Here is a 22,778-nt window from a genome sequence, read left to right on the forward strand (position 1 = left end):
TCATTAGGAGCTGCCAGCGGTAATGAGGAGCCCGGGGGTGGGGGCCCTGCCACCGGTAGCGGCCACCAAACTAATTGGGACCGGGAGCCGGGACCTGCGGTGGAGGGAGGGCCAGACAGAGAAGGGGACGTGGGGTGTGTCCGAGGGATAAAAATAGAGACGGGGACGGACCTTCAGAGCAGAAGCCAGAGAGACACAGAAAAGGGGAGCCATTGGGGACCGACTGGGGGGGGGACAGATACAAAGAGATGAGAAAGTCACCACGAGCAGGAAAGACAAAGACAGTGGCAGAAGGGAAGAGGAAGGAAGGGAGCGAGAGGGAGACACGAGCAGGAAGGGAGCGAGGAGAAGAGAGGGGGACGGAGGCTGAGAGGAGGGAAGACAGACAGATGGGGACAGAAGGACAGCCAGCCTGGACAGAGAGCCCAGAGATAAATCCGGGTCGGGAGAGAATCAAGAAGGGGGGGTGCACAAGAGAAGGCACAGGGTGCTGGTGGCGGAGGGTGAAGGCTGGGAAGGGGACAGGCAGAGTCAGAAAAGTAGAGACCTGGAAGAGGAGGGGGTGGAGATGGGCAAAGGCCCTGTGTGCAAATCCTTCCTGGGGAGGAGTTTGGGGGTGGTGTAATGAGAAGAGCCAATCCCCCCCCACACACACACACACACTGGCCCTTAAGAGGGTGCCCTCTGCACAGCAGGCAAAGGTTGGGAAGTCCCATGAGGCAGGGGCCAACTGTGCTGGGATTGACAAGACCCGGGAAGCCAACTCCTAACTCGCCAGAGAGGAGGGGAACAGGGGCTGGGTTTCTGGGTACAGGAAATGAAGGGAGAGGAACTCTGGGACTCCTGGGAAAGAGGTGCTGGGGCCCTGAATTCCTGGACTGAGGATCTAGCAGCCCCCCCTACACACGCACACGCTCACACAGACACCAGAGTCTTGGATTGGGAGGGTAACAGGGATGTGGGTTCTTGGGTTTGGAGGAGACTCTTGGTTTCAAAGGGAAGCTGGGTTTTGGGGCACATGGCTCCATCAGATCACCCAGTCTCTAACTCCTTTCCCCACACCAGAGACAGCTTCCTTTATCGCTGTATCTTTAAGAGTCCAAGCCCGTTGCTAGGCTCCCAGGATCCCTGGGGAGGGGGTCAGGTGCAGCACCCTGGCCCTGGGGATGCCACCTCCTGCTGCCCCGCCCAGAGTCACTCTGCAGCATTCACCCAGCTCTGCATCCAGCTCTGCACACCTGCCGTTACCTCGGACCCCACGGAGCAGGTAAGACACCCCCGGCCCCCGAGTGACCTTGTCCCATCCAGGTGTCTGCTCTTCCCACCTCCGCCTGTCCACAGACTTAAGCATCTCTGCCCTAGGTGAGCCCCCAAGGCCCTGAGATCTCCATTCACCTTCAGTAAACAGACCTAGTGCTGCCCCACAGCTCTCTCCCCCAAAGGCAGAGGAATCCAGACCCTTCCACCCCTATCTCTGGAGGATCCAAGACTCAGAGCTCCCAAACCCCTTCTACCTCAGGACCCAGAAGTTCTAGACTCTTATCTCCATTCTCTTCTGTAATCCAGCCCCTCCGTTTTGCTCCAAATTCTAGGCATCTGATCTGGGCCTCACCTCCCTGAATAACCAGGAGTTTAGACCCAAAGAGGCCTCCACCCTCAGGGCACAGGAGTCTGAATCCCCAGCAGTCTTCCTGCCCAGACCCTGAAGTCTTCCTCCTCTCTCAGATCCAGGCGTTGGGGCCCCCAGCCTCCTCCCTCAGGCCCTGGAGTCCAGACCCCCAGCCTCCTCCCTCAGGCCCTGGAGCCCAGACCCCCAGCCTCCTCCCTCACACCCGAGGGTCCAGGCCCCCAGCCCCTCCTCCCTCAGATCCTGGAGCCCAGACCCCCAGCCCCTCCTCCCTCAGATCCTGGAGTCTGCCCCCACCCTAAGTCTTCCCCTGAGACTCCTTCCTCCCTTCGGGGAGGCGCAGTAAACAACTGGTCAAAGAGCCCCCGGGGCTCGGGGAGGAAGGCTTTCCCGCGTCCCCTCGAGGTGTGCACCCTCCGAAGTCCCAGTAGACGAGGTTTAAGGGCGTGGAGAGGGGTCATTCTTTGCCAGTTTTCCTGGGACCCCGTGGGAGAAACCGACGAGGAAATTAACTACGACTCCCAGGAAGCCCCGCGCCTCAATCTCCCTTGGCTACGCGGCGACCGCCCCACATCCTTCTGGGAGGTGCAGTAGGCAACTTTCCCGGGTGCCTAGCGGAGCTGGGGACCAGGTCTACCTGGGGATCAGTGGGCGTGGCCGTGTGTGTGTGCGTGTGTGTGTGTGTGTGTGCGCGCGCGCGCGCGCGTGTGCCCTCCCGGAGCCCCCAGGGGCTCCTCAGCGCTTCCGGCCTTAACCCCTTCCTTCCCGCTCCCCCCTCCCTCCGCAGCTCAGGCGTCTCCCGGAGCCATGAAATCCTTCAGCCCGATTCTCCTCCTCCTCGCCTTCCTCCTGGCTCCGCTGGGTTCCAGGGCCGCCCCTTCGGCCTCACCGTCTGCGGGCTTCGCGGAGATGGGCCATCCCTCTGAAACCTCCCCCCACCCTTCTGAAAATTCCGCTCGGGACCTTCCTGACCCAGAATTCCCTGGGACTGCCTCTCCAGAGCCCTCCAAGACACCTCATGTGGCTTCCCCTGAGCCCTCTCCCCTTGCCGTCTCTGAGACCCCCAGACCTGACCTCCCAGAAATCCCACACCCAGAGTCTCCTGAGAACCCCCAGCCTAAGTCACTTAACACCTCAATATCAGAATCCCTGGAGAACCCTCAAATTAACCCCTCCAAAACAACACATTCAGAACCTTCCGAGACCTCCCAACCTGATCCAACTGAAATTCCACCTCCCCTGTCCCCTGAGACCCCCAAAGCTAATTTAGCTTTTATTGAAAACTCAAACCCGAAGCCTACCCAGATTCTACACCAAGAATCCCCAGAGATTCCCAAACCTAACTCCACTGAAATTTCATATGCAGAAGCTCCTGAGACCCCAAATCCTAACCCCACCAACGCATTTCACCCCAGTTTTCCAGAAACCCACAACCCAGAAGCCACTGACATCCCAAACTCTGAATTCCCTCAGAGCCTCCATTCTGACCCTACTGAAACCCCTGGCCCAGCATCCCATGTAACCCACAGCCCTACTGAAATTCCCCAAACAGAAATCCCCACAACCCACTACGAAGATGCATCAGAGACACCCGTGGCCTCCGGCCTGGAGACCGCAGCTAGTCTTCACCCAGAAACGCCTGCACCCTTCAAGGAGGGAGCTACTGCCCTAAATGAGCGGCCCCAGAACCCCAAACCAGAAACCCCAGCAGCTACCCAGCCCGAATTCCTTAAATTACCCACTTCGAATTCTTCCGGGACCGTGGAGCCGACAGTCCCCCAAAACTCTAGCCCTAAAGGGCCCAACACCCCTCCTCCGTCAGGCCGAATTGTAGGCCCCCCTGCTCCTCCAGGGCCCCCAAATAAGCCGGCCCCCGCCACTCCGCGGGCCCCCCAAAGGCGCGGCCGAGGTGAGAGAGTCAACACGATCATCGTGGTGGAGCGAGTGGAGGAGACCGGTGAGGGGCTCCCGGGTCCGCGGGCGGAGGGGCTGGGAGCCGGGGCTTCCGGGCGAAGGGAAGAGGGGCCTGTAGCCCCGAACTCTGGGTCGGAGGGAGAAGGGGGTAGGGGGCTTCGATTGCTCATCCTCTGGGCCTCCTTCCTCAGGGGTGACTCTGGTGGGACGCCCCCGGGGCGTGGCGGGCGGGGCCTTGTGCCTGTTCCTCGCGGGGACCGGGCTGCTGATCGGCATTTTCCTGCTGCTGTGGTGTCTCTACCGCCGGGCCAGCCGGCACCGGCCCTTCGCACACCACCGGCTTCCGAACGACGGAGACGAACCGGGTGAGCGACCCTTACGGCGTCCCTCCTTTGCACGCCTGTCCTGGCACTTTAGGGTGCCCCACCCAAAAGGACAGACCCCCCCCCTTGAAAGGTTAAGAGGAGCTCTGAGCCCTCCCTGGCCAGGTCCGGCCTCCCAGTTCTCAGCAATGTCGTGTTCACGTCCCGCCCCGCCCCTGCCCGGGGTGGGGGGCTCCTCAGCTGGCGGGGAGCCAGAGACCCCCACAAGCCCCGCCCCTCCCCTGCCTAGAGCGCGAGCCCCGCATTCCCCGCCCCTTCGGGAGGCTCCGCCCCCGTTGGGCGAGACCACGCCCCCCGCCTGCTCAGGCGCCCTCCCCCTTTGACTCGAAAACCCACTTGGAAAGGCTGATCAGAATCCCCCCTCGCCTCCTCCTCCCCGGCCCTCGGCGCTGCAGAGCCGGCCAGCCCCGTGCCAGCCAGGGGGTGACCCCGCTCCTTTGCTCCCACAGTTATGCATTTGGACACTCCGAAGGACCCCTACGACCTCTACTTTTATGCGCCCGACGCCTGGGTCCCTTCACACATCTCCACCAAGCAGCCACCGCCCACGCCCCCGCTGCCGCCCAAGTTGCCCCCGCCGCCCCGCGGGGGCCGCCCCCAGCGCCTGGAGCCGCTCTCCCCAGCCACGCTCCCCAACAATTTCGTGTGAGCCCCGCTCGGGCCCCGCCAGATCTGCGCCAACCCCAGACAGAGGAAGGTCCCAGAGGTCCTGTCCTCCAGGCCTGCTTTGCTACATAGTGGGCCTCTCGGATAGAGGGTCCAAGACAGGAATGCTTTCGCGGTGACCGGAGAACACCGGCTGAAGCCGAATAAAGCGCATGTTCCCACGGTTACACACCCTCTGACCACCTGACTGGGGGGCAGGGAGTGTGGGGTGGGGGGATACCGGGTGTGAGGGAGGGGGGTAGGAGGAGGAAGGAGATGGGCCTCCTGAGGGAGAGGGGCTGGGGGCCTGGATGCCTGGGTCTGAGGGAGGAGGTGGGCCTGGTCTTCTTGTGACCCCCACGACACTGACTGTGTCCACCAAAGCATTTTATTGGGAGTGGGGCAGGGCAGGATTTACAATCACAGAGACAGAGACACAAAGACACAAACCTGCCCTGGGAAAGAACACCCCTCCCCCTCTCCCCATTCCCATTCCTGGGATTCTGTCACTTCTACATATGCTCCCCAAATTCTAAGCTGAAGAAGGGGCATCGGAGAGGGGAAGATCCCAGATCATGAGTCATTTAGCCCCTGAGGGACACAACAAATGGCCACTGAGAAAATGAGGGTAGTTTGAAACCACCCAGGAGAATAAAGTGCAAGGAATTGGGGGCATGAGGGCATCTTGAAACCACCATGGGGACGTTCAATGGTTGGTGGCTCAAACCATTGCGTTGATGGAGCCGAGCAGCCACTATTTAGACCTGAAAACCGTGTCAGAAAAAAGTGCATGGGGGTGATAAGAAGCATTTCGTTAAAACCGCCATTTTGGTTGCTCCCCTAGACATTGTGCTAAGCTAGGGAGGTCCTGGGGAATTTGGTGCAACAGCAGACTCTGCTAGTGGAGGGAGAGGTGAAGGGGGGACTTGAAACCGCCATTTTCCCTCAGAAACGCTGGTGAGAATCAAACCCTAGAACAGCGGGGATGGGTGGTTGGTTAGCCCAACCTGGAAAATGCAGAGTTGAGAGAGATTTGAAACTTCTAGAGGAAGACCTTGAGTTTTTCTGAAGGGAGAGGGGGGCTGAGAAATCACAGGGGTTAGCCTGAGAGTCCCTGGGGTTAAAGGAAAAGGGGGCAGGTGCCCAAAACCACAAGAGTAAGAGATTCAACTGTCCATCCAAATAAAGCCCTGAAAGGAGAGATTTGAAACCACTGAGGCAGAACAAGTGGAGAGGGAACCTTTGGGGGAATTTGGGTATCCTTGAAACTGCCATTCTACAGCTTCATTACCCCTGAGAGGCCTTCAGGAGGGGAAGAGGACTTGACAGCAGGGGGAACCAGGGAGAGTGCTTCTTAGGCCTGAGGCTGGACTGAGGAGTGGGGCTCCTTGACACTGTCATTCAGGCCAGAGATGTGTGGCATGGAGGTCCTGGAAACTGCCATTCAGTGGGAGGCACATGGTCAGTAGCCCCGGACAGGGGGTGGGGGTCTTGGGGGCTGAAATGTGCTGTGTGTAGCCCCATAGGAAGGAGGAGGAGCAGGAGGTGCTCCGGGGGGCTCAGCCTCATCCTCCATATCGCTCTCGTCACTGCCAGCCAGCTGGTCATGGCCTACGAAGCCACATTTCTCTTCACTCATCTCCTCAGGCTCTGCCCATGGCTGCTTCTCTCCAGAAGCGAAGACCCCGTAGAAGATGACACCCCCGTAGTGCACCAGGGAGGCGATCAGGAACACATACTGCCACTCTTCCCGAGTCTGCAGGGGGATAGAAGGGGGCTGGGGTCACAGAGTCCCCTGGGAGAAACAGGAGTGGTGGGGAGAGAACTTGCAAAGAGGAGACAGGCCAGAGACAGACGGGGGACCCATCGGAGAGCCTGAAGGGCACCCAGAGGGGGGGCAGTGAGTTCAGGGCGGGCGGGCACTTCAGACAGGGACCACACACAAATCTGGAGGGCAAGCGGGTCAGGTGCCACACAGACCTTGTGCTTAGTCATGGCGCCCACAATGATGGGGCACACCATGCCCGACAACGTGCCCACGCCGTTGGAGATGCCCATGAGGATGCTGGCGTAGCGCGGGGCGATGTCCAGGTGGTTCACGTTGAAGCCTGGCGCGGAGGGAGGCGGAGTCACCGGATCTCCCGCGGGCGCCGGCCGCTGACCCGCTCCGCCTCCCCCCAGCCTCACCGGACCCCGCTGCTCTTGGAGCCCATTTCTGCGAGGCCTGGGAGGGCCCCTTCCTGCCCCGCAGAGCTCCCCACAGGGCCGACCAGAGACCGCCACGCGGCGGACCCGCGGTTCTCACCGGAGATGGCGAAGCCGCTGAAGCCCACGGCGAGGACGAGGAAGGAGATGGCCACGCCCTTGGAGTGCGAGTAGCCGACCACCAGCAGCAGCGTGGCCTCCATGCCGAAACCTAGGGGGCCGCCTCGTCTGAGCTCCCCTGGCCCCACGCCGCCCCTCCAACCCGTCCCCGCCGCAGCCGACTCCCCGCGCCCGCCTGACGGCCTCGCGCGGGCCCGCGCAGCTCCCCGCGCCGCCCGCGCTCCCCAAGTCCTGAGCTCCCCGACGCGCGGCCCAGGATCGCCACGAGTTCCACGGCCCCGGGGGGCCCTGGAGATGCAGGGTCGGGTCCCACCTGGAACCTTCACCCCTTCCCTCTGGCCCCGCTCCTTAGGCAGACTTCATCGCCAGGCCCCCCACTCTCTCCCCAACGCCCAGCTCTTCCCCGTCTCCGCCCCGCCCCGTGGAGGCCCCGCCCCGAGCCGGGCTTTTCTTGGCCACGCCCACCGCCACGCCCCTCCCGGAGCCCCGCCCCGCCCGCCCGCCCGCCACGCCCGCCCGCTCCGCGCTCACCCCCGCAGTTCATCAGCTTGCGCACGTTGGTGGTGGACATGATGCGGCGGCTTCTCAGGAAGTCCGCGATCTGGCCGCCAATGGGCACGATGATGGTCATGACCAAGTGGGGCAACGCCGACACCAGGCCCACCTGCGCCCGCGGGAGAAGAGGGCGGGCGGTCAGGGCCCGCGGCTGCCTCCCTGCCCCTGGGTTCCAACCCCTTGGGGTTCGGATCCCGGTCCTTCCGCTTCAGCCCCTGCCATGCCCCCTGCCCCCCGACCTTGCTGATCTCGAAGCCGAACACTTCTTCGAAGTAAGCAGGCTGGGAGATAAGGAGCAGGTAGAACGTCCAGCTGCGGCAGAAGTTGGCCACGATGATGGCGTAGACCGGCATGGACGTGAAGAAGCGCCGCCAAGGGGTGTTAAATTTCTGTGGGGGCGGCAGGACAGACCGCTAAGGCAGAGACCAGAGCAGGGTGCTCTGCCTGCCCTTTCGGGGGCCCCACTACAGCTCCTCAGACCGGCCTCACTTTGACCCTCTGAGGACTCTGGTGACACTTCAGGGAGGCAGGGACCCCTCAAGTTCGCGGGTGTCCGGACCCCACGATGACCCTCAGGGACCCAGGGGTCTCTTCATTCAATTCACGACCCCTAATTCTAGCCTCATCCACCCCCAAGGTCTAAGTGAAACCCCGCGTTCGGGTCTGGCCGCTGCTGGTTTTAACCACACCCCACCAGAGGCCGTGGTCCCGCCCATCGAGCGACCCGGCCCGCCCTCGGCGCCCACTGACCGGGGCTCCCGGCTTTAGCCCGGCACCTCCAGGTTCTAACGCCGCCCCCCGCAAGCCCACCTCCTCTCCCAGAGCCGGCAGGAAGCCGCTCGGAGCTACTCGTTGCGCGGGTTCAACGCCCCCTTCCTCCAGTTCAAGGCCTCCGACCTGCCCATCTCTCGGCTCCCCACCGCGCCCCACCCCGCGCAGGCTGGAGCCCGAACCGTGACCGGGTTCATGAGTTTGGCGCTCTCGCCGATGGCGTCCTCGATGTACTTGCGCTCCTCCTCCGAAATGCTGGGGTGCAGAGCCGGAGACTCATAGGAGACGAGCAGCCAGAACAGGTACCAGAAGATCCCGAAACTGCCTGGGGGGTTCAGGAGGGGATGGAAGCGAGGTGACCACCGGCCTCGCCGCGCCCCAGCGCCACCCAGACCCGGTGTCTGGGCCCCTCACCGTAGACGTAGAACACGGAGCTCCACCCCGAGTACTGCACCAGGACCCCGGCCAGAGGCATCGCGACCACCGCCCCAGCGTAGGAACCTAGGGGGACGACGTGGGGGGGAGACAAGCCCACCCTTCCTCAGACACTTCAGCCCGCACCCGCAGCCCCTCCTGCTTCAGACCCGGGACCCCGGCCCCAGCTCCCCCCAACCCTCGGATCCGCAAGTCTGCACACCCGGCGCCCCCTCCTCTCACCGCAAAAGGCTGTTGTCGCCAGGCGACTCCGCTCTAAGGGCGGGGCCCATTTGCTCCAGATTCCATGGCAGGCGGGGTACGTGACCCCCTAAGGCGGAGAAAACCCAGGTCAAGGAGAAGAGGCGGGGTCGGACCGGGGGCGGGGTCATATGGGGCCGGGATTTACCTCCACCAACCCCTGCAGGATCCTCACGAAGATGACACAGCCATAGTGGACGCGGGCCGCCGAGGGGATCAGCATGTTTAACGTGGATGTAGCCACAATGGCAAAGCCAAAAACCCTGACGGGAAGAGTCCGTGGTCCCACAAAAGGCTCCAGCGATCCCGCCATGCCTAGCAATCTGGCCTTCCTGCCCACGGAGGCCAGACTCTGCGTCCCCTAAAGCCCCGGCCCCCACTTTCTGTGTGACTCCTACCCTCCACAACCACAAACACAGCCTTTCTTTAAGAACCGGTCCCCGAACTCAGGGTCCTCCAGCTTTCCAGGAGCGTACCCCAAAATGCAAAGCCACACCCTGCAACGCCACCCACACCCTAGCAGTTCTCGCCCACCTCCAGACCCCACCCCGTACCTGTTGGCCGCGAATTTTTGACAGATGAATCCTCCGGGAATCTGGGTGACAATGTAGCCCCAGAAAAAGGAGCCGTGGATGAGGCCGACAGTCTCGGGATCCCAGTTGAACTGAGCTTTCTGTGGGCCAAAAGGCGCGTCAAACTCGCCGCCCTGCTCCGGCTCGGCCTCTCCGCCAATCAGCACTCACGGGCGGCCCCTGGGCCAATCAGCAGCAAGGATCCCCTCTCTCCCACCCACCCCCGGCGCCCCCACGTTGCTAGGGCCGCACTACCTTAGCAACGGGGCCTGTTGCCGCCCGGAAATCTCACTTTACCTGCTCTCCTGCCCCCTCTGTGAATATCTAGGGGACCCTATGCGAGAGCCAGGGCTCTCTCTCCATTGCTAACCGACTTACGAACTGTTTGCGGAATGATTTGGAGGGAATCTAGGCAGGGACTAGAAATAGGTAAAAAGGCCGACTGGGCGGAATCAGGGGGCAAAGCAGACCACAGTCCAAATCAGGGCTTTTTCTGAGGTAGGGACACAGCCCACACTGAAATTAAAATAGTGGAGATGGCCTGGGAGGAAGAGGGGCTATAAGTAAGGGCCAGAGAAGACCTAGCGGGACTCAGCAGAGCAACTTCAGAAATTCAGAGGAGAGCCTGCGAGGGGACTGGGATTAAGCAGATGTGACCCTGGGTCCGGCGTGGGAAGCAGGGGTGCAATGCTGCTAGGGCGCCCAAAACGGAGCAGGGGTCACACTTAGGGGAGCTAATCTGGAACAGTCTACATTTTCAAATCAGGGACTTGAACTCTCTCGGGCGGGGCCTCATTTAGATCTGGGCGGGGCTTCGGAAGGGGCGCGCCCAGAGGCTGGTTTCCACGCTAGGATCCAGCGGAGGGGGCGGCACCGATGAGCTGGGCCCCCGCCCCCCGCCCCGTTGTGATTTGAAGGGGCGTGGTCTGGACTTCTCCGGGGGCCCACGTGATGTCACCAGGGGTGTGGGCGCTCGTAGGGGCGAGCAGGGCGCGGAATCGCTCCAGCGGCTACCTGCACCACCACGTGGCCCCCGCGGTGGGTCGTGCTGTTATTGACCATGGACACGATGGCCACGCCGAGGTTGCAGCGGATGCCAAAGCTGATGCAGAAGCCCAGACCGCTCATGATGGCGATAATGTAGCGGCGAGGGAGCCCAAAGCAGGTGCAATCCAGTACCGGCGGGTCGCGGGTGTGCGTGGTCACCGGGCGCCCGTCAGCACTCAGTTCCAGCGTCTCTGCACCTTCCTGCCGCTTCTCCAGAAGGCTGCGGAGAAGCAAGAGTCAGAGACTTGGACATCAGGCCCCCAGCCCCTCCACCTCATGAGACTGGAGAGCGGTCCTAGCTCCCTTCTCTCCGCAGGATGCAGGATCTGGACTCCCAGTCTCCAGCTCCCTCAGATCAGTTCCATGCCCCCTGCCCTCTCCTCCCCGCTCAAAGGAGGGCCTCATTCCCTTCACCCCCAGCCTGTCATCTCTCCACTGGAGTCTGTTTGGTTGGTTGGTTGGTGGGTTGGGTTTTTAAAGATGTATTTATGCATACAAGAACTGGGGTGTAGCCCAGAGGTGTAGGGAGGTGAGAGGATTCACCAGAGACAGAGTGGGGAACAGAACAGGTGGACTGACTGAAATACGCTGCTGAGGGGAGCAGCAGGGAGACAGGAGAGGTCTGCTGCACCATATGGGTCAGCTCCCTGGCTGGGGATTGAACTCATGTTGCAGTGGCTGGCGACAGCTTGATAGTGCTGACACTTTAGCCCCTGCAGCACCAAGGGAAGCCCCTCCACTGGAGTTTCAGGCCCTAGACTACTCTTTGCAATCCAGAGCCTGTGCCCCCAACCCCCACCCCAGAGACTCTCTCCAGCCCCCTCTCCTAGATGAGTCTATTTGAGGAAGCAAAAGGCGCTAAGGAAATGCTTCAGCAAAAGGTGTCAAAAGAACAGATGCTTCTCAGCCATGCCTGCTATATATACCGACCCTCCTTCCCTCCTCCCATGCCCTTCCAGCTTCCAGGTCCCAGGTGTGGGGCTGACAGCCTGCTGACTCGATTCAGCCACTGGAAGTCCATTCTCTGGGACAGGGTGGGGCGATGTCCAGGTTCTGCAACCCTGCAGCCCAGCCGGACATCCCTGGGGAAACTTGAGTTCAGGCTGTCAGCCCAGGGGGTAGGGAGGGGGAATGGCGGGTGGTGTCCTGGCAAGGGACAGATGGTCCTAGTAGGGGGATTGGCTCAGTCCCCAGCACGGCTCTCGCCCCCGCCTGTTCTGGATCCAGGATTGAGTCTGTGATGACAGAGAGGGTACTTGGAGGGCCAGCTCGAAGCCAGAGAGAGGTTGCAGGGAGAGAGAGGTGCCCTGAGACAGGTATGGAGGGTGACAGAGATGGAGGGGGGCAGAAGCTGAGAGAAGGAGGGTCAGAGACACAGAAGGAGGGAGAGATCTGGGGGGATCTGAAGAGATGGAGAGAGAGAGAGAGAGAGAGAGACCCAGAGGGAGAGAGGAAGAGAATAAGATGGGCAGAGACCCCAAAAGAAGGAAGAGGCAAGGCAAGGACCCAGAGAGGGAGGGGACCGAAGCCAGGAGAGAGACTGTGGATGCAGACGCCGAGCTTGAGAGAGACTAAGAGACTGAGACAGGCTGGGGATGTGATTTGTGAGGTGCGGCCTCTCTCTGAGGCACCAGGCAGCCAGGGGACCGGGCTGGATCCCAGGAAGGGGCTAGAACAGATGGAGGCGAGGGAGATTGGGACGGGGGAGGAAAGAACAGCCAGACGGTTGGGGGGGGAGGCGGGTGGAAGAGATGAGAGAACACAGCCACCCTCCCATTCCAGAACTTAAGGAGACTGGGAGGGGGGCTAAGAAACAGGGGTGGGGGAAAGAATGATGTGGGGGGGTAAGAAATGGACAGAACCCGGGAGGGGGAATGGGACCCTGAGAGAGGGGAGACAGAGCAGGGGGGGGGGGAGGGAAGCCCCCAGGGGGACTCGACCGGTGTGGCGGGGCGCCCCGCCCACCCGGCCGTGTCAGCCAATGGGAGCCGGCTTTGACCCAGGTTGCTCTCCGACGCTATTTGACCCTGAAACTCAGGGCGTGATTGCAGCCCCGGAAATTTGATCTGCATTGTTCTCCTCGGAGTCCACAGATCCCCGAGCCGGCTGGCTCGGTGGGGAGGGGAGGTCTCCGTAGCCCACGTCTATGAAATGGGCACAAGGGAACTTCAAAGGTAATATGGCCGTGGCGGGAGGGGGCAACTTCCCCTCTGGGCTCTTCTCAGGCTGTCCAGTAATCAGAGGGACCATCAGAGGGGGGCTAGGGGGGAGGGGAGAACCAGTTTGATTTCATCCATACTGGAAATGGACATAGACAGGAGGCGTCTGGGGAACGGGGTAAGACGAGGTGTATCCCCTAAGCTAAGGCGTAGAATGGGGGCCGGGGGCTTCGAGGATGGAGGCCACACGTGACCAAGAACAGGGGCTCTGTAAGGAGATGTCCGCCCTGCTATATAGACAGGTTATTCAGAAAGGAAGCGTATTTTGAGTGGTAACCTGAATCCTGGGTAAGACCCCCAATTTCCCTCTCCTAGGACTCCCCGCTCCTTGTGAGCCCACAGCGGCTCGACTGACCGACCTCAGTAGGAAATAATCCACATGCCAAAGCGGCAGGTCTTGGGGAGGCCTGTTCTGGACACCGTGACTATCATTTCAGGATAAAAGAACACGGGGTGCTGAGATGAAGGTCACCCCAGTGCTGTGAAGAGGATAGGAACGGATCAGGAGAGCCTGAATGGAGGACCACTCACCCCCTGGATACCCGGGCCTCTGTCTGGGCCGGTGAGGGGGCAGTGGACCAAAATGAAGAGGGTGTCTCAGTGCCCCCTGCTCTGGGTCTCTGCTTCCGCTGGGCTCTCTGTAAGGTCCCCTGGGCCTCTGCTCCCCCGTGTCCCTCTGGTCCCTTCCCCCTTCTCTTCCCATCAGACAACTGGAGAAACCGAGGCTCAGAAAACAGAAGTCCAAGGTCACAAACAAAAGCATCTCTGGCATCTGAGCCCTTCCTGTCCCCCAGCATTGCTTCGCCCCTTGCTTGGCTCCACATTTCTCCTGAATCGCCTCTCCCCAACCCCATATCCTTGTCCCAAGGGTTCCATCTGTTTCCTGGCCTGAGGGAGTTCTCCACCCACTCCATCACTCCTCTCGAGGAACGTCCTCAGGCCCCCTCCCAGACTCGGGAGGGCGCTGACCAGCTTGGAGTGAAGGCATCTCTCCTCATCCTTTGATCTCTCTGCCTGCTCAGGCCAAGCCTCAGTTTCCGCAGGTTGTTTAGTGATTAAAGGCAATCAGGGTGTTATGTTGCTCTTCTCTGCAACCCTCCAAGTGAACCCCAGGATTCAGATGTAAATACTCTCCCAATTCCACATCCTTGGCTACTGTTCTGGGAGTACTGAACTCTGGGGTCTCAGGGTGCTGGGGTGGGGGGTAGCTCAGAGAGGTGAGGGAAGGCAGAGCCAGACCAAGGAGTCACATGAGAAGATAAGAAGCAGCGACTGAGGGAGGGGGCCTGAGGAACCCGTCCCTCCCGCCTCCACCCCAGCCCCCTCCAACAACACGTCTCTCTCCCTCTCCTGACTTCGCACTGATGTATTTTGAGAAACTCGTGAAAGGAGGCGAGAAAAAGGGTGGGGATGGGGCTGGAAGATTGGGAAAAGAAGGGGTGAGGTTATCTCAGCTCCCCCCCACCTCCCCATCACAGCACCCTCCTCCTGCCCCCTCCCTTCTGCCCAGCCCTATTCCCATCTCTCCTGTTACTCGAAGGTGGGGACACTTTCAGCTAGAAGGACCAGTGGTAGACTCCAAAAAGGACTTGCATGGCTTCGTGAGACAGGCGGAGGGTCAACCAAGGATGGGGTCAAGGCCATGGGCCCAGGAGACAGGGGCTGAGGGACCAGCGCAGGGGCACCGTGGGGATGGGCCGTCCCCTCCCCGCACTGTGGCCAGATATTTTTAGGCTTCTCCGCAGCTGAGTAATTTCTCTGACTTGGAGCCAGGGCTGGGGTTGGGGGTGAGAGAGTAGAGGGAGGTGTCCAGACTGCCCTGGGGACACACAGGTCACTGGGGTCATCTCCCTGGCTGTGAGGATCGCTCTCTCAGCTCTAACCAAAATCCTCTGGGACGTCAGAGCGACCCCAGGACTTGGCAGGTAACTCCCTTCTCCCCCAGAGACCCAGGATACCCTGATTTCTGCCTCCCTGCTGATCTCTCCCCAAGGACAAGGACCAGTGGGCCCCAATCCGCTTTAGCTTCAGATTAAACACTCTGAGAGTCAGAAACTGGACAAGACAGAGATGGAGAGACTTGGGGTGGGGGGCGGGGGTAACAATCCAGGGAGAGAGACAGAGAGGACAGGAACCCAAAAGGATAGAGTCAGAGACCTAGAGAGGGGGACAGAGCCCCCGGCAGAGGTGTTGATGGAGAGCTAGTGAGAGCGGGAGAGAGAGGGACAGAGACCCGGAGAAAGGAGGCAGAGAGAAGCTAGCAGAAGAGATCCAGAAGTGGGGGAGGGCGTCAGAGGCCGAAAGAGAGGGAAACGCATAGTCCCAAAGAAAAGGAGAGAGACTGGGGTGGGGTGGGGCGCAGAAAAATGAAAGAGGAGATGCTGGAGGAGACAGAGGCTGGATCAGGGAGAGGCGCAGCCGGAGACCGAGAGGCGAAACTGGTCAGATGGGTGGATCCCACTCATCCGCCGGTGTCTCCTGCCCAGCTGTCCGTCTGCGCCCAGGTGGGAAGCAGTGCCCCCCCCCGACCCCTCCCCCGCCCAGGACCCCCACCGCGCTCACCGGTGCAGCCTCCCGAGGGCGCGTCCCGCTAGCTTCCGAAACTCCTCCTGGCGGAACTCCATGGTGGCGCCGGTCCCCCCGCCGAGCCCCCCGCCCGCGGGCCCGGGCGGCCGTGTCCGGGTTCCCGGGGTCCGCCCCCGCCCGGCCGGCCCCGCAGCTCCGCTCGGGGGGAAGGAGGCTGTGAGCGCCGGCTGCCGGGGGGCTGTCACTGGACTCGGCGTCGGGGGCGGGGCTCTGGAGGCCCCGCCCCCCCGCCAGGCCCCGCCCCGCGTCCTGGCCCCGCCCCAGCCGGCCCTCACCCTTTTGGCCCCGCCCCCCGCCCCAAGACCTCACCGCGGCGCTCTGAACTCGCCCCCCGGAGCAGCATCGCCCCCAGATCGGCCCTTCCCCTCCGTTCCATTTCCCGCCGCTACTTCTGTCCCAGATTTTCTCGCCTCCCGAGTTCTCTTCCCCAACTGCGATTTGTGCCCCTCCCTCCAGTTGCCCCTAATTCGGTGCTCGCAGTTTCCTCCCCTACAAAGCCACCTGCCCCTGGGTTTTCTCTTTCTGCATTTCAACCGCCCAGTCCTGCCTCTGCTGAGCTCTGCCTCCGGACCCGCAGGCCGGGCCCTGAATTCCATTCCATCCCATCCCTCCTCGTGCCCAGGTCAGCTTGCTCAGAGAGCTCTTTCCTCATTCGGGGACTTCTTTCCCCACCCCCTCCCAGCCCCATGTGGATGCACTCGCTCACCCCCCAGCTCTCCCTCCATCGGTTTCTTTCCCCTTGACTTTCATCCACCTGCCTCCATCTTTCTCCATTTGAATTCCATCTCCGTACAGTTCCTCTTTGGGGGCATCTCGCCACCCCAGGCCCTTCACACCCTTCCCTGCCCTTCCGAGTTCCATCACCCACAACTTTATACCCCCCCAACAGGCCATCATAACCTCCCGCCTCTGAGTTTTGGCTCCTATCGATGAGTTCCGTCCCTGTCCCCGAAGTTCTGCTCCCGCCCCTGAGCTGGGTCCCCTCCTCTGGGATCGGCCCCTGTCCTGATGTTGCCCCCGCAACTCGGAATCTGCCCCTGGAGTCAGTGAGTTCTGACCCCACTCGCCAATTCTCTCCCCGCACCCCGAGTTGTGTCCCTCCCTCTGGGATCCGGCTGTTACTCCACCCCCCCCATCCTCAGCTCCGCCCCTCTGAGCTGGAACCCCGACTTTGCTCGGTCTCCGGCGGGCGGGCGGGTCTCGAGCCCCTCTCCCCCACCCGCCCCCCTCCTCACCCGGAGTCCAGATCAGGCCCCAGGAGGGTGCTCCTCTCCCCACCACCTCCCTGCGTCGGGCCGCAAATGCATTTGGGATTAAATTTTCATGATGTGGCACAAGCCCGCGAGGGTTGGGAGGGAGCAGCCGGCGCGGCGGCCGGGCGCCACCGACGGGGTGGCCCAGCAGCCCCACCGGCCGCCGCGGCCTCTCGCCTCCAGCTTTGTCTCGCTGGGTCTCTGGCTCTCACGGTTTTGCAAGTGTTTGCGAAAACCCGGGGTCCCAAGGGCCGGTGGCCGGGGCTGGACTCCAGGAGCTGAGGGAGGGGGCCCGGGGCTGAGGGAGGGGCTGAGAGCCTGGACCCCCAGGTGTGAGGGAGGACGTTGGGGGCCGGGACCCCCGGGGCTGAAGGAGGCTGGGGTGCTGCACCCCAGGGGCTGAAGGAGGAGGCTGGGGTGCTGCACCCCGGGGCTGGGGGCCTGGACCCCCGGGCCTGAAGGAGGAGGCCGGGGCTCCGGATCCCCGGGGCTGAGGGCGGGGCTGGGAGCCGGGACTCCCGGGGCTGAGGGAGGAGCAGCCCGCCGAGCCGTCCACGCGCGCCACCCAGTGGCCGCAGAATCCCCGCCTGGCTGTGGAGGCGGCGGCCGCGGCTCTGCGCCAGGTGTGAAGGTGGAGCAGATGGTGAAGAGGGGGGAGTGGGAAGGGGGCCCAGGCTGCTGCCAAATCCCAGGACTTCGCCGGAACCATCACCATGGAGACCTAAGAAGGTGGAAAGAATCTAGTCCCACACTTTGGACCTGGGAATGAGTTCGTCGGTCTTCCACGGAGGCGCCGCGCAGTTCCTCATGCGAACTACAAGCCCCAAGGGCCGCTGCCCCTCACCGCTTGCTTTGGAACAGCCGCGCACTCCGAGGGCTGCTGGGAATTGTAGTTCTCTGAGGCCGAGGGCCGAGACCACGCTGCGCCCTCTGGTGGACACAGCGCCAACACTTGCTCGTTCAGACCCTACTGGGACATCATCCCCCAACCTTTGCATTTCACGGTCGACTATCCGCTTCCCCACACCCCCACTTCACTGGGATCCACCCAAAGCCTCCTCGCTGTTCTTAGATTTACCACTGATGCTGCCTCATTATGAATCCTCTCAGAACTCACTATGGGAGGAGCGGGTGTTGGCAAGCATTCATGAATCCTGTGTCAGATATTGGGGACCATTGGGAGGCTGCTCAGCCAGGGAAGATCTGAAACACTTTCCAGGAAAGGTGCAAAAAAATGGATAAAAGGACTGATGGGGATGGGGGAGGCGTAGCATTGCGGGGCCTCTCAAGCAGAGGAAACAGTATTTGCAGGAAGCAGGAGATTGCTTGGTAGGTTGGGATGTGACACACGACCCCAGAGATGGGCAGCTGGTCAGGAAGAGTAGAGCGGCTGGAGCTAGGTGTGGCCCAGGTCACTGTAAGGCTCGGGCAATGTCCCCTGAGGGTCAGACAGAGACATGCCCTGGGCTGCACTGTGGGGTTGCTGCGGAAAGGGAACAATAGGAACTCGGGGAAGGTGCACAGACCCACTTGGTCAGCGCTTCATTCAGTGAGAGATTAAGGGAGGGAGAGGCCAAAGAGAGGCATGGCAGGCTCAGACCACAGGAGCCTTGAATGCTGGGCTGAGGGGCGGGGATCTTTTGGGGGCACTGGGGAGCCAATGAGGGGCTGTGAGCAGGAGAGGGGCAGCTCTGGGGCCACTGAGGTCTGAGCGACTGGAAGCCTGAGCTGGGGCAGCGACCTCTAGGGGACTCCAGGCCTCGGTGTAACCTCCTCCGCCCCTCCCGCTGCCCGTGCACACCTCACCAGACAAGGATCAAGACAAACATGTTTTATTTCTATTTTAGATCCGCCACTGCCTTCTATGCTCCACTCAGAAGCCCAGGGAGGCACAGGTCACGAAGGCACCCCCAGAAGGGGCATGGCCACCATCAGTTGCTGAGGAAAGAGCAGAGGAGAAGGAAAACTTAGGACCCAGGAGGACAGCCCTGCAGCCCACCCCCATCAGACCCGGGACTCCAGACCCCTGCAGCCCACCCGCCATGTACCTTTCTCTTCCGATGGAAGGCTGCCTTGCTCTCATCACAGTTGATCCGAAAGGGGATGTAGGCATCCAGACGGTAGAGCTGCTGGGGGCCCCCCACCACCAAGCGGTGCTCCCCAATCTCCAGCGACAGCCCCAGGGCGCCATTCTGGAGATGCGGTCAAGTCAGCCCACTCGTTCCCTCCCCAACAACCGGCTGACAAAAACAGACCGGGGAGAGCGCTTCATGTGTGCAGATAGTCTATTTAAAGCGCCTGAACCCCCAGGAGAAAGGTGGAGGCAGTAACGATGCCCGGGCACCATCAGGCAGCACCAGAGTGGGACGCGGGGGCAGCGGTGCTCAGCCCTGGCCAGGTTCACGGAGCAACAAGCCCAGATCACACCCTCCAGACCTCGTTCTTCCCCCGCGGTCCAGCGAGAACTCACCAGTTTGGGGAGGTCAATTTCCGCCAAGAGGAGGTCTGGGGTTTCCAGCCAAAGGCTCAGGTGAGGCTTTTCTGGGCTGGGGAAGAACAACACCCAGGATGGGGGGAGCTGCCAAGTCTCGGCCGGCTGTTCCCTCTGCCTGATGTGCTGTTCCCTGCCTGCTTTCCTCCTGCCGGCCGTGGCCCCAGTTCAGAGTCCTGCCCCTCCACTCTCCGGCTTCCCAGAGTCCCAGCTCGCCTCCCTGTCGGGGGAGGAAGGACTTTAAAGGGGCACCGAGGAGACCCAGGAGAGGGAACCCATCCAAGGCCTACCCTTCCTCAGGGCTCTGTGAGTCCGGCGCGTACTGACTCCCCAGCTCCTGGATCCGAGGGCGCTGCCGGGAGCGGATGTTTTGCTGCGAGATGGAGCCCATGAAAGGCCGATTCTTCAACATGCGCCACTCTGGGGGAGGAAGGGATGCGGGCACCCTTTGCCATAGGGGGTCTGGTTCAGCCAGGAGTCTCCAGGGAGAGGCTCCACCACGTCATGGAAGCCCAGCATCTGACCATACCCACAGACGTGTTGTCGGGAAGGCGACCCACCATACCCTGACCTCCCTGAGTATTCACCAATAAAACCTGCCCTCTGGAGGTGCTCCTGGCTCCGTCCCCCCACCCCCCCAGGCTGTCTGGACCACACCCCTTACAGGGTAGCTGTCAACAGCCTTATCAGGACTCCCTACCTGGACCCTGGAGAGGCTCGGCTGGCACCCTGCCCTCTCCCTGAAAGCCACAGCCCAACGGCTAAGAACACCCCCATATTAACCCACCTCTCCCAAGGGCTGCCCCCCAACTAGCTGAGGGCTCAGCCCCGCCCCGGCCCCACCCCTCACCTGGATTCAACTGCAGGCCGTACTTGTCCTCAAGGCCCTCCCTGGCGATGGTGATGACAAACTCTCGGAAGAAATCACTGTTCTAGGGGTGAGAGGAGGAGAGGCTATGTGGGATGCAGAGGGCCAGGGCTGGGGGTACAGGGAGAGGCCCCATCCCAGGCCTCACCCGCAGCTCTGCCCCCAACCTGCATCCTCCGGTAGAAGTCACTGTTGACAGCTACATCGTAGGCGGTACAACCCTGGCCTTCTGCGGGGAGAGAAAGGGGTGAGACCCCTCCAGCCTCCATGGGAACCCCCCATCCAGACACATATTAAAAGAAAACAAAAAAAAGGACCACAGCCTTAAGAACTGGAGAGGGTTCAGGACACAAACTTGCCAGCCTGGACTCTCTAGCCTCCTGTGTCTTTCCCTCCGGTGCTGACCCTCCCATGCTCACAGTTCTTCCCTGCGCCCCAGGGCGGGAGTCTGAGCCCCTGAGCATGGCCCCGGAGGCCCAAGTGTGGAAAGTCGCTCCCTTCTCTAACCACCCAGTCCCTTTAAATTTCTTCCTATTGTTCTCACTAGTGACCGATGCAGTTCAATCATTCTCTCTGGCCTCCGGATCTCTCATCTCTGTCTTGGCCTGATGAACTCCTCCAGTTCCTTCAAATCTTACATCCCACATCTCCTTCTTCAGGAAGCTTTCCCTGACCCCTCAGTATCGGTGAAGAGCTCTCTCCAGCAGAGCACCAACCAGACCACAGTGGACTCACACCTGTATCCTTCACCCTCACCCAGATGGGCAGTTTCTCAAGGGCAAGATCTGAGTTTGCTATGTCCCTACACCCCAGGGCACTGCCCAAAGCTTGGTCCCAGGAAGCTTCAGGAGACATATAAGCATTGAAAAAACAAAAAACACAAGGATATAGAGACAAAAATGCAACAGAGAAATGAGAGCAGGCAGAGACAGGAGAGAGGGCAGGGGGAGAGAAAATGGATGAGTGACAGTTATCTTGGCACTACTGCCAGCTCTCTCTGGGGTAAGGGTGGGGGAAAGTGCCTGCCTGCCCAGGCAGGCAAAACCAGGACTGCCCCATGCAGTGGGTGCCAGATGCCCAGGAGACTAGGGATGGCCCCTGGGAAAAATGAACCAAGAAACTAGATTCCTGGGTCAGCTGAGGGCACTGACTTGCATCCAGTTCAGCGTGAGGCTCTCCCAGACTCATGGGGATACGAAACCCGGCTTGGTCCTCCTCCAACATTTGGAGCAACTCGTCCTCTGTCACATCAGCCGGAGGAGGGATGGAAGGAGAGTGACAGATGTTGATGAAAACCTTCCCTTCCGATGAGTTAGTCTTTATGCAGAAACCTGGTGGAAAAGGGTTGATCCTGCATGGGTCTCTGCATGGGTCTATTTCATTCCGTCCTCCCCATAGTTTCTTGTTGTTTTAATCTGTTCCCCTTTTTAGGTCCCTGCTTCCACTTTCTGGGACTGTTTCCCTCCCAACCCTGTGATCGCTGACCCTCATTCTGTTTTCAATTCTCAGTTCCGCTACTCACTTCTTCCCCTCGGATGGCTCTCCTTGTACTTTGTTCATTCCTACCCCCACCCCAGGCTTCTGTACCCTATTATTGTGTCCCCTCCCCGCCAGCCTCCGTCCACCTCTGTGTCTCTATCCCTCTCTCTTGGGGCTTCTGCCTTTCTCACCAGGTTGAGGTTGGATTTGTGTGGATTCTGGTCTTGTCTGGGCTTGCTGGAGCTCCTTGGAGGCCTGTGTGAAGAAAAACCTCAAGTCTGGCTTCTGTGAGATCAGACTCCTCATTTGTTCCTCAAATGTTTATTGATCAATTTTCATGCATATGAGATGTGTGAAGAATAAAACAAATGATGTCCTTCCCCTCCTTTAAGTAACCCGAAGAAGAGCCCCCAACTCCACTCCCATTTCTTCCAGAGCCTAATAAACTTGGAGTTAAACAATTACAATTCCCACAGGCCCTACTCCGTGCTGGAAACCGAACTCCTGTTTTCGCGCGCGCACACAACCCAGGACCTGGCGTTGGATCGGTCCGCACCTGCAGCAGCAGCTCCTCCAAACGCGCCTTCTCGGCACCCATTGCCTCTGCTTCGCTGAGCTCCGACACTAGCAGCGTCGAGTCCGCCATAGCCCTAGGGAAGAGACCTAAGCGTCCCCAGCAACCCCGACGTGGGGGAGCCTTGGACGGGATCCGAACGCTGGGCCTGCTCTCGGATCCTCAGCCAACCCGGGATACCCACTATTCCACTCGAAATCTAAGAATCTGGCCTGAAAGTACAAGTCCTGTGAGACCAGACACTGGGTCAATTCATCTGGGAGCCAGTATCCCTAGATGCTTTCTCCGACTCCAGTGCCCGGAGTGACAGCCACACTTCCGGTCCCTCGGTAACCAACCGCGCAGCCCACACTTCCGACTACGCTCATCCACCAATCCTGAGTCCGCATTCCGCCCGCGACCAATCACAGGCGAGGCCTGAAGTCCTGGCCCTCGCTTCCACCAATCAAAATTACACCCGAGGCGGTCCCTAACGCCGGTCCCCGAGCGCCACACTTCCGGCGTCGGGAGAGCCACACTTCCGCCGCTCCCCAAACCGCAAGCGCCCAGCTTCCTGGGAGCAATTTGAAAACCTTCGTTTCAATGTCCATCCTTAAAGATTTCCTCTGGCCTCTGAACTGAATAATAAATGCATTTGTGGGAGTAAAAGCTGCACTTCCCGCCCCCAACAGGAACCGTTTGGAGGGGAGACACCGATACGCGCACCCTCCCAAAGAGGAGCCCTCGGGACACCCACGTTTCCCTTCCCCTCGGCCCCCCGCCTCGAGCACTACGCATGCGCCACACCGAGGCGC

At 60.9% G+C, this 22,778-nt stretch overlaps 3 protein-coding genes across 3 annotated transcripts; 1 reads left to right on the forward strand and 2 right to left on the reverse strand.

Moving 5' to 3' along the window:
* The first annotated feature begins 1,042 nt into the window (after window positions 1–1,042).
* GFY (golgi associated olfactory signaling regulator) lies at window positions 1,043–4,573 on the forward strand. The gene is made up of 4 exons (XM_037518203.2): window positions 1,043–1,267; window positions 2,415–3,584; window positions 3,733–3,906; window positions 4,374–4,573. The coding sequence occupies exons 2-4, from the start codon at window positions 2,435–2,437 to the stop codon at window positions 4,571–4,573; spliced, it is 1,524 nt and encodes a 507-aa protein (XP_037374100.1). The 5' UTR covers window positions 1,043–1,267; window positions 2,415–2,434.
* Window positions 4,574–4,945: 372 nt separating this feature from the next.
* On the reverse strand, window positions 4,946–15,476 carry SLC17A7 (solute carrier family 17 member 7). The gene is made up of 12 exons (XM_037516978.2): window positions 15,296–15,476; window positions 10,482–10,734; window positions 9,450–9,568; window positions 9,044–9,158; window positions 8,878–8,965; window positions 8,635–8,721; window positions 8,403–8,545; window positions 7,689–7,838; window positions 7,426–7,558; window positions 6,875–6,985; window positions 6,550–6,677; window positions 4,946–6,325 (listed from the first exon to the last, which is right to left on the reverse strand). The coding sequence occupies exons 1-12, from the start codon at window positions 15,355–15,357 to the stop codon at window positions 6,032–6,034; spliced, it is 1,683 nt and encodes a 560-aa protein (XP_037372875.1). The 5' UTR covers window positions 15,358–15,476; the 3' UTR covers window positions 4,946–6,031.
* A 2,899-nt stretch (window positions 15,477–18,375) lies between these two features.
* Window positions 18,376–22,764, reverse strand: PIH1D1 (PIH1 domain containing 1). The gene is made up of 9 exons (XM_037516980.2): window positions 21,967–22,764; window positions 21,602–21,665; window positions 21,083–21,262; window positions 20,099–20,160; window positions 19,914–19,995; window positions 19,354–19,483; window positions 19,043–19,118; window positions 18,621–18,764; window positions 18,376–18,510 (listed from the first exon to the last, which is right to left on the reverse strand). The coding sequence occupies exons 1-9, from the start codon at window positions 22,054–22,056 to the stop codon at window positions 18,469–18,471; spliced, it is 870 nt and encodes a 289-aa protein (XP_037372877.1). The 5' UTR covers window positions 22,057–22,764; the 3' UTR covers window positions 18,376–18,468.
* Window positions 22,765–22,778: the final 14 nt, after the last annotated feature.

Source organism: Talpa occidentalis, unplaced genomic scaffold (assembly GCF_014898055.3).
Source record: "Talpa occidentalis isolate TD23 unplaced genomic scaffold, MPIMG_talOcc4v2.1 talOcc4.17, whole genome shotgun sequence".
Taxonomy (NCBI): domain Eukaryota; kingdom Metazoa; phylum Chordata; class Mammalia; order Eulipotyphla; family Talpidae; genus Talpa; species Talpa occidentalis.